The sequence below is a fragment of the Pagrus major genome, chromosome 1 (genome assembly GCF_040436345.1).
Source record: "Pagrus major chromosome 1, Pma_NU_1.0".
Lineage (NCBI taxonomy): Eukaryota > Metazoa > Chordata > Actinopteri > Spariformes > Sparidae > Pagrus > Pagrus major.
Window position 1 is genome coordinate 23,422,345 of NC_133215.1, and position 12,481 is coordinate 23,434,825.

The following is a 12,481-nucleotide window of genomic DNA, read 5'->3' on the forward strand; positions in this document are numbered from 1 at the left end:
TGATTGTCTGACTTACATGAACCCAGAAATCTAAGAGTTATAACATACTCAGCTCTTTCATGATGCAAAAAGTTCAACCTTTATTTTTTTTATCAGTGCAAATCAAAACAAAACATTAATTTGCACAAAACTGGGTGCAGTGTTGTATTGAATGACATTAAAACTTGCAAACATCCAACAGAAAGATGTCTGGCTTCACAGTGAAAGGTTACTCAAAAAGAGGAACTGAATCTTTTGCCTCCAGCTTAGTGCATTGCTACCACAGTGCTGACACTGTAGATTAGCTTTGAATTTTCATACAGTCTGGCTCAGATAACTAGCCGTACTCTAAGACTGCAGGGTTGTAAAGGTAAGCCCTAATGTTTCTTTTTATGGCTATGTTTCACTTGCAAAACTGTCATGATGATATAGTAATGATATGACCCTGATATTGTCTTAGCTTACATCCAATATATATAAACTGGTTTAAGGTCATGAAGAGTGTTTAGGGTGCAATAATGCACAGGTTTATTTAGAGGGTCTGTTCATCATGTTCATGTCAAGTGTATGCATTTGTGAAGAATATGCCTCCATTTTGGTCAGTGCTTGAAGTGGGTTGGTACTCACTGGCATGCAGAACTGGTACCGTGATGTTTTTTGGTGTACCACCACTTCTCACAAGCTGCAGGTACTCTTTTCCGCCCTCTCCATTTCACCCCAGGGACACACAGCAGACAGAAGCGCAGAACCACCAGCTTCCTTTTGGTGCCCATGTTAACCAATCTGGCTGTGCCATGTGTGGATCTGGGAAGAAAACGCTCTGATATATTAGAAATAGTGTCACTGTTCTTTGTGGTTGCGTTTTTATGTATTTATTTCTCATATTTGTCAGTTGTGTCAAAACAAGGAGCGAGAGAGACAAGAAGACACAGGCTGCAGGCAGCAGAGAAACCCCTTCTTACAGATCATCACACAAGCCTATGGCCCTTTTAACTTGCAACGTCCTGCTGATTTAGGAATACATAAAATATGTTATATATTCATGATGTTATTAACATCAGCTCTATGTGTTATTTGAAGTGGAGGAGCAGAACTGACAGGCAGGAAGAAATACGCATCTGAACAACCAGACTGCTGCATGATTACATGATGAAGTCTGTAATGTGTCTTTTCATACATACACATGTCTACGAGGAGTCAGATAGCAGCAGGTGATCAGCAGCTTGTATGAGCTGGAAGTGAGTGGCAAGCATTCTGCTGTGAGATTGAGTTCCTTCCTTTCACAGATTTGGACTAGCATGGGAATGTTGGAATGAGAGGTAGAAAATCACTAGCTGCCCTTAACTAGTTTCATGAAGAGATGATTCCTGATATACAGGTCTAGATGGTGGAGGAACAGATTTACAGGATGGAATTAGAGTGGGTGAAGGCAGCGACATGGATGAAGCTGAACCAGGCAACATTGCCGACAATGCTGGAGCCGTACCATGCAGTGGAAATTAGGCATCAAGAGCTGGTATGAATGATTTTGTGGCATCTAGCTGTGTGGGTGCAGATTGCACCTTAGGTGGTTGCTTAAAATGCGACAAACATAAAAAGCCCTCTCTTGAGCCAGCATTTAGTTTGTCTGTTCTAGGCTACTGGAGAAAACATGGCAGTGCAACATTTCAGACTCTGTAGAAGAGCAGCTGCTCCCTCTGTAGATATTAAAGGCTCATCCTAAGTGAATGAACACACATCAATTCATAGTCTCCAGTGACTTTACTATGAAACATACTTATTTTTATTATTCTTATTATATTTTATCCATTTTTGCCCCCAAAACATGCAATGGACCCTTAACTCCCTGATTTTCTGTATGACAGTGTTCTCTGTTGGGACAAACTAGTTTCACTGAGTAACATACTCCTGACTAGTGAACTGAGGAAAGCCCAGCCTAGGAGGGAGTCCCCCCTTAACTATCATGGGGACTCAACATTCTCCAGAATCTCAGCCACTTTTGTCTGTGTTAATCAGGGTATAAATTCTTTGCCTTTATGATGCAGCGCAGAGAAGTACTGATGCAACCTGCATGTGTGCTTACTCTCAGTGCTGCATGAATGCTTATCATAACCATCGGTGTTCTCCTAACTAATACAAGGATGGATGGATGGATGGATCTCTGACTACTGTATATTTATTCAGTCAGTGAATTAAAATCATATTTACCTTACCTATCAACCATTACCATCATTACCTATTACCTATTACCTACAATTCAGCGGTTGCTGGTTGACTGCCTCCAACATCTGAAGTTTGCATCACAAAGGTTTTATATATATCTTTGTCTTACCGGTCAGCAGAGTGACACAGTTACTTTTTGTTGACTACTTGTGTAAGTTTGTTGTGTATTGTTTTGCATAATCACTAACAGTTTTCTTGACTGCAGTGATGAAGTGAGACATGATGATCTTTGCTCCAGTGTTTTTACTCCTTTGTTGGATGCTGCCTGCAGACTCCACAAGGGTGAGTGGAGCATTTGGAAACTGGTGGATGTTCCCCACGTTGTACTTTTGGGTCAAAACCACTAAATCAGAAAAAGTTGTGCATGTGTGGGAATAAAATCACGATTCAGATACTGTTATACTCTGATATGTCGCAATCTTAATTTATTAACCTTTAATATTGGTGAATCTGTTTTGAAGTTACCATCAACAGAGCCTGCATTTTTCATATAGCATTGGTTGCATCCCATGGGTGCACCTATTGTCCTCCTGTTAATTTAATATTCTTTATTCAAATAATTGACATATTTTAACATGTGATTTTTGCTGAAACTAAGAGTTCTGAGGGGGACTATTCAATAAAATGTCTGATGGTGTGTGTCTGCTTGACAACTCCAATGACATATCTGCTCTCCACCCTCATTCAACAACAACATCAAATATTTTGGCTCTGCTGTTGTTGAATGTGGTCAGACTGTAGTTCCTACTGGGCACAAGCCTGAAACACTCCTCTGGCAGGGTAATTATGTGTTAGATAGCTTCCAGTTCAATACAAGTAAGACCAAGAGTGTCATAGTTTTTAATACCTCTATAAAATCCTGAGGAATATTTATAAACCAAATAAAGAGGAAAAGCTGACAAAACCAACCAACTTTAAAAGTTTTGGTTTGAAGCTATAAACAGACAGAAAGAGTCAGGAAATAACATACTGAAGAAGAGCCATGATGTTGAAAGTGGTTTGGAGTCCTCAGTTAACGTATATAATATTTTGAAGTCCCCAAGGGTCACCCATTTGTGGCAATTCATCAGATATTGATGATGATGTTCTTGAGCCCCAAATGGCCTTATATACCTTTTTACACTCATGCAGTTATAAAGCAATGTAATGCAGCAATGTTGATTCTAATTCAGCGTCATTTCCCTTTAAATACACAGGTGTCCAGCATCACATTTGTATATTATATAATTAATCGTGTTAAATAATAATCAACCCTCTTTTTCTTATAACCCCTTAGCACAAGCGACAAGAAGATGTTCCCCAAGTCATCCAATTAAACATGGCTGATGATGCTGTTGATGACATGTACTCCAACTGCAAAACGAAAATGGCTGAGATGGTCAAGCACACATACTTTAAAAGAGAGAACTTCGGAGAATTTGCACGTGTCTGGAATGCTGCATCAACCTGTGCAACGAAGACACAGACAACAACAATGAATCTATACAGTAAAGACAAAGACGATATGGAGTTAACTAAAGATCACATACAAGCAATCTGTGTTTATACATCAGATTCTCTAAAGTTTTATAAGACGTTAAATAATGCAGTCCAGACTGACAGAGCAATCTATGGCACCTTCTTCCTGTTTCACTCCTTACATTTCTGGCTGACATCTGCTGTACAGATCCTCAATAAAAAATGTGACATTACTTACAGACGAACCTCTCGTAGGTTTACTGGTAATGTCGGCGACATTGTTCGGTTTGGTTTCTTTGCCTCCAGCTCTATTAGAATGGATTTGAAACAGTTCGGTAAAGAGACCTGCTTTAAAATTTTTACATGTTCAGGTGGTGCAATAGAAAAATATTCAGTAGTTAAAAGTGAGATGGAGGTGCTCATTCCACCCTATGAGAAGTTCATGATAAAGGAGAAAATAGAGGACAGATCTCTTTACGGACTGACAGACTGCAATGTTGTGTATATCCTGGAAGGACTTGGAGTTTTCAGCAACTTGGACTGCCATATTTCTAACTTACATTACAGGAGGAAAGTCTTCCACTGGTGGAGAAAACAAATTAGATTTGATTGATTGATTGATTGATTGATTCCCATAATTAATTATATATGTTATAATGATTTAAGTATGTATTCTCCAGCATCCACTTACCCCTCACCATACATATCTATATATTTACACATTATTTGCAAGAATTTACACATATCCACACAATCCAAGCTTATTAAGCTAAGTTTTCATACTTCCCCAACATTTGATGTAAACAGCACAGCAATATGAGACACATCTGTTTACAATTTTCTAAAGAGCATTTGTTATGTATTTTTGCCTCTCCTCAGCATTTCTTTGTGCAAAAATATTTTGTTTAGAAATTTTCTGAATGAAATAAATACATGTTTAAATGGCAACGTTTTGTCCGTTTTCCTCTGTTAATAGCAGAAGATAATCTGCCAACAAGTTGATAGTGGTGAATATAATTTACTGTTTATTAGGCCTTAAAAGATTTTTGTCTTAGAATTGTGATTTTTCTTAATCAGAATTTAGTCATCAGAATATAACTTAATTTCTTCAGTAATCACATCATCTTGTTGAAAAAATATATAATGAAAATAGAAAGACAAGCAAAGCATGAAAAAGGCATGCCTTCACCAAACAAACAAACCAAAATATTATGGAACACAAGAGCTCGATTTTTGCTCCAAAATTGCAGTACAGCACTTTATTAATATCACCACACCCTCTGCTGGGCCACTGGGGTGCATGCAGTCCAAACTGTTGCAGGTGAGGAAAAAAACAGTGCAGCACTGCCTCAAAGACACCAACAGTAATTTGTTGTTGAACAAAGGCCTTGTTTAGTGTCTGACATCAGTGATGCGATTTCTGCAAAACAACGGATTACATTCTGTGACATTTAGATAACATGTTTGACAGGCAGTCACAAACTATGCCATAATTGTATTATATAGTGTATTTTAATCAACATTTCAAAAGCAAAGTGCTGTATAATAAAGCCATAATTTTTTAAAATATATCACCACAAGGAAGATATAAGCTTTGTCTAAGGTCACTGAATATCTAAAGTAATTGCCCTGGATGTACACTGATTGTTTCCGTGAGACTCATTCCTTGAATGTTTATGAGACATACATTTCATAAAAGCACCCGTTACTACAATGGTGATTTGAAATTTGGGCACCATGGCAGCACAGTGGTCAGTGCCGTTACCCCACAGCAATGAGGTCCTGGGTTCAAGACCTGGCCAAGTTTGCATGTTCTCCCTGTGTCTGTGTGGGTTCTCTGGTACTCCAGCTTCTTCCCATAAAATTGCTGTCCAAAACAAATTGTGCTCTTTTCTGATGAGCAGTCTCACACATTTAACATTTGATGTCAACAAAATTATTTGAAAAAATACGTTGGGCTGCAACAGATAAGTGATTTCACATCACTTTCAAAATGTGTTTAAATGTGGATTTAAGACATAACATCATATTGACTATTCTCTTTATACACACATATGCCAGTATTATAATAATTGCATGATTAAAACTTTAAAGAGAAAAAAAACCTAACTTATGTAACTATTATAATGCAGTTGTGTACTTTTGTGTTATTCATGTCATCTGCAATCTGGTACATTACAGGCAAACATTTGTCCAAATCCTGTCAAAATTGTCAAACTTTACGAGAAAAAACTGAATAATATGCCACTGTGTTACACTAATTGTGCCATTATCTGAAGCCTTAAAAAAAATGTTTGTGCGAATAATTCATAGACTTGCACACTGACGAGGTAAAATGACTTGAATGTGTAGAGGTCCCACCTGTAATTAGAAAGGCCTGAAGTTGGTAACAGAGACAATCCTGAAGGTAAGTGTCCACAGGATCCGTCATTTTCACGTTTTCCATTCATTGTCTATGTAGGAAGCCATGCAATGCATTCTGACAGCATTGTGTTTCCAGAGACAGAGCATCACTAACCAGCTCCTCATTTGCATGAAGTTGAATTCTGGCAACTTCATGCAAATTGTTGTCGTCCTATGCGACAAAAGTTTTCAAACGGGCTGCCATGTTGGGCTAATGGGTAAAAGTAATCAGAATTCAACTTTATGCAAATGATCAAAATGATCAAAGAAGTAGTAAACTTGCTTTTTGATTTCAGAAAGGGAAGTGACTGAAATCTCGTCCCTCCCTTCCATTCTCATTATTAAGCAGTGTCAGAGGAAGTCAACACTAAAAATCAAATCAAATAAGAATCTTCTTTGCTGAAAGAGTGACTTTGTGAAATGAATCCGTTAACCGAGGCTCCATTTAACCAGACTTCATACATAACACTCTCTATCAGTGATTTTCAACCACTGTTCCGTGGCACACCAGTGCTGTGAGAGATCATCAGGTGTGCCGTGGGAAATCGGGACATCCACGGCACCAATCGGTCCAAAAAAAAAAAGGTATTTAGTTGCTGCAAATAATATGCCATTGTTGAGCATCTGTGCCTGCAATGTAGGTGCTTGCTAAGTAATTAAATACTCTTCCATGACAGTGGGTGGCAGCAGGTAGTGCAATAATGACCTTGTTAATTTAAAACAATAGAATTAGTGATGCGCGCGAGAGTTGGCGGTGACAAGACGTACAACAGCGATGAATAAATACTTAAAAAGGAAAAATTCAGACTCTGAACTGGGCCCTGGACAAAATGCTAACCAAGATGAAGAGCCTAGTACGAGAGGTGGTCAAAAGAAAGCAAAAACACCCAGTTGTTGCCAAGACTTTACCAGCAGACCTAGCTCCTGTGTTGGATGATGTCATGCGCATGTTAAACTCTGTAAAGACAAGACGCATATTTGCATCTTTATGTGAGGAAATGGGCGCGGAGCATAACACCTTATTGCTCTATACGGAGGTCCGATGGTTGTCACGCCGCAAAGTGCTGGCCCGTGTGTATGAGCCGCGAGAGGAACTAAAAGTATTTTTGACTGATGAGAGGTGCGATAATGCAGAGCTGCTTGTAAGTGATGAGTGGTGTGCAAGGCTGGCATACTTGACAGATGTATTTCAGCATCTGAATGAACTGAACACACGAATGCAAGGCCAAAATGAAAACCTGCTCACAAGCACAGACAAAATAAACTGCTTCCATTCAAAGGTGCACCTCTGGCAAAAACATCTGGAAGGTGCCAACCTTGACATGTTCCCCCTCACTCAGAAATGGCAAGGAGATGTCAACACTGCTGCACTGTGTGAGATAATAGGTAAACATTTGAAAACTCTTGAGGAGAAGTTGTCATTTTATTTCCCCTCAACCTTCACTGAATGCCTTGACTGGGTTAGGGACCCATATAGCTCAGCAGCAGGTTTTGGAAAGGACATGACTCTGCAGGAGCAGGAGGAACTAACTGAACTGAGACAAGACCGTGGTTTAAAGCTACGCTGTGCTGATCTACCTTTGGACAGGTTTTGGTTGACTGCTGCCAAGGAGTTCCCCATTCTGGAAAACAGAGCTACTTCGACATTGCTCTCATTTTCCACAACATATATGTGAGCTGAGCTTTTCAAGCATGACTGCTATAAAAACTAAAAACAGAGAGAGACTGAGAGATGTTGAGGAAGAGCTGTGTGTGTGCCTTTCTTCAGTTCCTGCCAGGATATCATCTTTGTGTTCATCTGAACAGGCCTAGGTTTCACACTGAGTGTGAAACAAATTGTCAGTATCTATGCTGTATTAGGCTACAGTGTGTCATTTTGTAACATTTTTGGTTGGTGGTGTGCTGTGGGATTTTTCAATGTAAAAAATGTGCCGTGGCACAAAAAAGGTTGAAAAACACTGCTCTACAAAACATTCAAACGTCTGAGAGAAAAGTTGGCATCAATTCACTTGTGATTTTATGGTTATTTTTACTTTTGTGAACACAGAATTCCACATGACCAAATTCAGTTATCACTTTTTCAAATCAAACTTTTTTCTGTTTTCATTAGTACATGACAAAAGACCGAGCATTAACATATAAAACTGTTATTAGACATCAAACAGAAAGAAAGATCTGCACTGAACGCTCAGATGTTCTGAATGGGGGCGACATTTTCAGCTCTTCAAACTCCAGTTTGTTGTGTTGCTACAGCAGCTGGCAGATTTGCTATGAGTTATCAGTCTGGAGTAGACACCTAGCTGTACCCTCTTAATGTCTCCTTTTATGGTCATTTTTATCTTGCTAAACAGTCTCTTCCTTGTTATTTGCATTAATGAGCTGTCTTACACCTAATGTTTAACTTCCTTGACTGCATACTATATAAGTGTGTGATACCCTCTCAGTCGGTGAAGACTGCAGAGACAGACTGTTCCGTCTCACTGAAGCTCGACTCCACGAGTATCTACAGATTATTTCATTTAACAACTCCGTCTGTTCCTACTTTGGTGGAGGATGGCTGTGATGGCACTGATGGCAGCAGGGATAATTACTTTTGGAGTCTCTACAGGATTTGCAATGGTAGTGTATATGCTGGATGATGGCTTGTTTAACTGTAATTGTTGAGCATTAACGTCTGTAAGTAAGGTGACCATAAAACCTGATCATTAATTCTTTACTGATATGTCTATTGTTTCTTTAAAGGACTCTGCTGAGACTGGCTTGGACGATGTCATTCACCTGGACATGGCTCTAGAATCTGTTGATGACATGTACAGTGGCTGCAAAGACAACATGAAGTCCAAGGTGCTGAATGAATTCCTGCAGAATGAGAAAAACAGAGACAGCAACTTCAAAAAGGCATGGGAAATGGCAGAAAAGAAAAAATTCACCGATCTGGAGAAAGAACAGGCTATGGCTATTAATGTTTATACTCGCGAGATACCCAATGTCTATCTTGATTTCAACAAAGCAGTTCGAACCAAGAAATCTAAGTACCAGACCAAATTCAGGTATCACACACTTCACTTCTTCCTGACTGACGCCCTTCAGACCCTCAACGCTTGCATACCAGATGCAAAAAGATGTCCTACTGTCTACCGCAGAACCAACTGCTACTTTAGCCAAGATGTTCTCAACAAGGGGATTCGCTTTGGCTCTTTTACCTCCAGCTCAATGCAAAAGTACCCCAGCTCTGTCAAATTTGGAAACAAGTCATGCTTTGAGATTGTCACATGCTCTGGAGCAGACATCACAAAGTACTCTGTGCTCAAGGGGGCAGAGAATGAAGTGCTGATCCCTCCGTATGAAGTCTTTAAAGTGACAGAGATAAAGAGGAGATCTGAGCAGAAGGATCTTCCATGTGAGGTGGTGTACAAAGTGAAAAGCACAGGAGTAAAGTCCAATACGAACTGTGCATTTTTCCCAAAAGCAGTCACCCAAATATAAGGTAAAAACTTGATGTTAAAATAATAAAAAGTAATATTTTGGGCAGCTCGTCTCGCTGTACTCTAAGGTCAGGGGGCAAAGAGAGGAGTGCTGATCCCTCCGTATGAGATCTTTAAAGTCATAGAGATAAGAAATAATCCTGGTCGTTCTCCATGTGAGGCGGAGTAGATAATGAGAAGCACAAAGAATACTTTGTCCAATATGAATTGTGTAGTGACATGTTTTATATAATGTTAACAAAACATTATATATTACAAATTGACTTGAATCAAAACTCCTTTGAAAATCGATTTTTTTTGTTCGCTACACACATACATTAATATTCCAATAAAATAACGATACCAAATCAGATTTAAAAGTTGAACAGTCAGTGTGTAGAAGTCGTACTGTGCAGCAGGTGTTAAAGATTAGACCCATGAGATGACATGAAATACATTCTCAACACACACTGTAGGTGAATCTGAAATAGAAAATTGCTTTAAGCCGCTTTTAACAGCCTGATGATGCATCTTTGAAAGAGGTTGCTCGCTCCTCCGCTTGCGCAAAATGTTTGAATGATATTTTTCAATGTATACAATTACAGTAAAACATTGTACTTGTTTGATTTTGTTGTTGTTTGTTGTCATTTTCATTGGAAATTGGATCCTCTATACAATTTTATTGTATCTGTCACAAAAGAAGAAAAGCATTAAACAGCCTTGTGTTTCACAAATTGTGGATGTTTGTCAAATGTTTTCACAGTTTGATTCATTTACTAAAATGTGTCCTCTCATTGCCTGACAGACAAAATCCAAATGGTAAAAGCTCTGAGTTGATTAAAGAGTTCATTTGTTTATCTGAGCCACGTACAGTTAACACTGTGCGCTCACAGCATTTAAGCTTCAGCTTTGACTTGGGAATATAAGTCATTCAATAAAATAAATCAAAGGGCAGATTGCAGTAAGGAGTCTCAACAACCCACTGATCTCCTTCTGACCTCCTATTTGTCAGACTAAGCAACCAGGAAGTTAGAGAAAAAAAACTGTCTCAGCTGGTGCTTTTGTCTCACTGTTTATCAGTTTCCCCCCAAACAAATATTGAGTCTTTACTGCATTAAATTTTAATATATCATTATGTGCATTTGATGTCCTTATGTATACTGTATGCATCTTTATACAGTATAAGCCATGCACCAGAGAAAATATCCATTATTTTCTGCATTTTCTGTATCTTGACTCACACTCTATGTGCTGACAGCTCAGTCCCTCATGTAACCTCACTTGCCTTTTATAATCATGTTAAAATGTCTTCCTTGTTGTCTGACTTTGCTGTCTAATCTAACACCCCATGTGTGACTTCCCTTCATCATAACAACTGCTTACTATGAAAGTGCCCTCTCAGTCACTGGATAATAATAACTTCATCTACACTGTATTGTTAACAACATACAGTGGCATTCTGCAAAATGAGTCTCGAGAAAGGACACGGCCCTGGTCACCCTCAGTTAATGAGGGGGTGAAAATTGTTAAAAAAGTGAGTCTAATATGGCTTAAAACAGAGGCCATCTGTAGGAGAGGAGGGGCAGTGTAGAGAGGAACAGTCGTCCTTCTCACCCTAATGATACATTTGAGTCCCTCACATCTCAGACACATCACATTATCAGATCAGTTTGGTACATTCTTATTTTTCTGTTTTTTGTCATGAACCTGATTTTGAACTGATGACATGTTGCTGAAGTCCGCTACAGACAATTACTTCTGTTTGAGGTTTCCAAGACCTCAATCGTAAAAAAATGGTTAAATACAATGTATTATATAAATACAATGTATTTAACCATGTCATAAAGAGATGCAGATGCCAGAGACCTCCTGCGAAACCAACACAGAAGAGAAACGGTGCCATCTAGTGGGGAATCTCACACAATGAAGCTGAACTGCAAACTCCACCAACATCTCATATGCCTATGTCATTTTGAACACCCAATCATAGATACATTTATAACTCCACATCAGCTACTTGATATTTGTAAAATAACCTGATCAACTCAGTTGTGTTGTGTTGTAGCACAACCGATACTGAGCTCTTATTTGTAACAAGGAGGTACACAAAATCAGAAATGCTCACCTAAAATCAAATGATTTGTGCAGAAATTCTCTAAATACTCAGCCAGGTGGCTTTTCCTTTTATGATCATGTTAAAATGTCTTCCTCTGTGTCTTCCTCTGTGACTCGCAACCCACATACTCAGCTCTGCTGCTCATCCCACAAATCCTTACAAATGTGGCACAATTTAAAAGGGAAATGAATAGGCTTTCCAACAATATAAGAGTTATTGCCAAGAAGCATTGTTACAACAAAGAAATTATCTACCAAACACAAATTTCCTTACTTTTTGTGCTATTAATAAGTGACAATGATACATTTAACATGAATGTTCTGTCTCAGGCCGTCTTTTACAGCTCAATAACCTACTTTAGAATCCAGTTTCATATATTACTCTTTGCATAAAAATAACAAAAATGACACATTACTTCTGATTAAGGTGTCTGTAAGAATTAGAAATCATTTTATTTGAGCAAAATGACAACCATGAATAGGAAAATCTCACATGAATTATCTGTCCATTTAACTTTTACAAGAATTATAAATAAAATTCAGAATCATACCCTGTAAGCAATTAAGACCCAAAATACAATTCATAGAAGATTCAGTATAATAATTCAAACAAAGATGATAAAAAGTCTGACCCTCAAACTGGTTATTCTTAAGGCCTGTCACTGTTTCTGAGGAATGAAAGAGTCTCACTCAAACAACGTTTATTTCCTTTCACCATTGCCATCTTTTGTCTACAGGGACCGCTAGATTCTACCAAAACATTTAAGTTCCTTGTAGTAGCTTCAAGGGTTAAATAAACATTTAACTTTTAAATTTACATCCAAAATAATCAGTTGGTG

At 38.5% G+C, this 12,481-nt stretch overlaps 2 protein-coding genes across 2 annotated transcripts; both read left to right on the top strand.

The window, feature by feature from the left end:
- The first annotated feature begins 3,508 nt into the window (after positions 1 to 3,508).
- Positions 3,509 to 4,273, top strand: LOC140997741 (ecto-ADP-ribosyltransferase 5-like). Its single transcript, XM_073467773.1, has one exon. The coding sequence runs from the start codon at positions 3,521 to 3,523 to the stop codon at positions 4,271 to 4,273; it is 753 nt and encodes a 250-aa protein (XP_073323874.1). The 5' UTR covers positions 3,509 to 3,520.
- A 4,337-nt stretch (positions 4,274 to 8,610) lies between these two features.
- On the top strand, positions 8,611 to 9,685 carry LOC141004773 (NAD(P)(+)--arginine ADP-ribosyltransferase 1-like). The gene is made up of 2 exons (XM_073476436.1): positions 8,611 to 8,682; positions 8,806 to 9,685. Exons 1-2 carry the CDS (start codon positions 8,617 to 8,619, stop codon positions 9,547 to 9,549), a joined length of 810 nt encoding a protein of 269 aa, XP_073332537.1. The 5' UTR covers positions 8,611 to 8,616; the 3' UTR covers positions 9,550 to 9,685.
- The last annotated feature ends 2,796 nt before the right edge of the window (positions 9,686 to 12,481 follow it).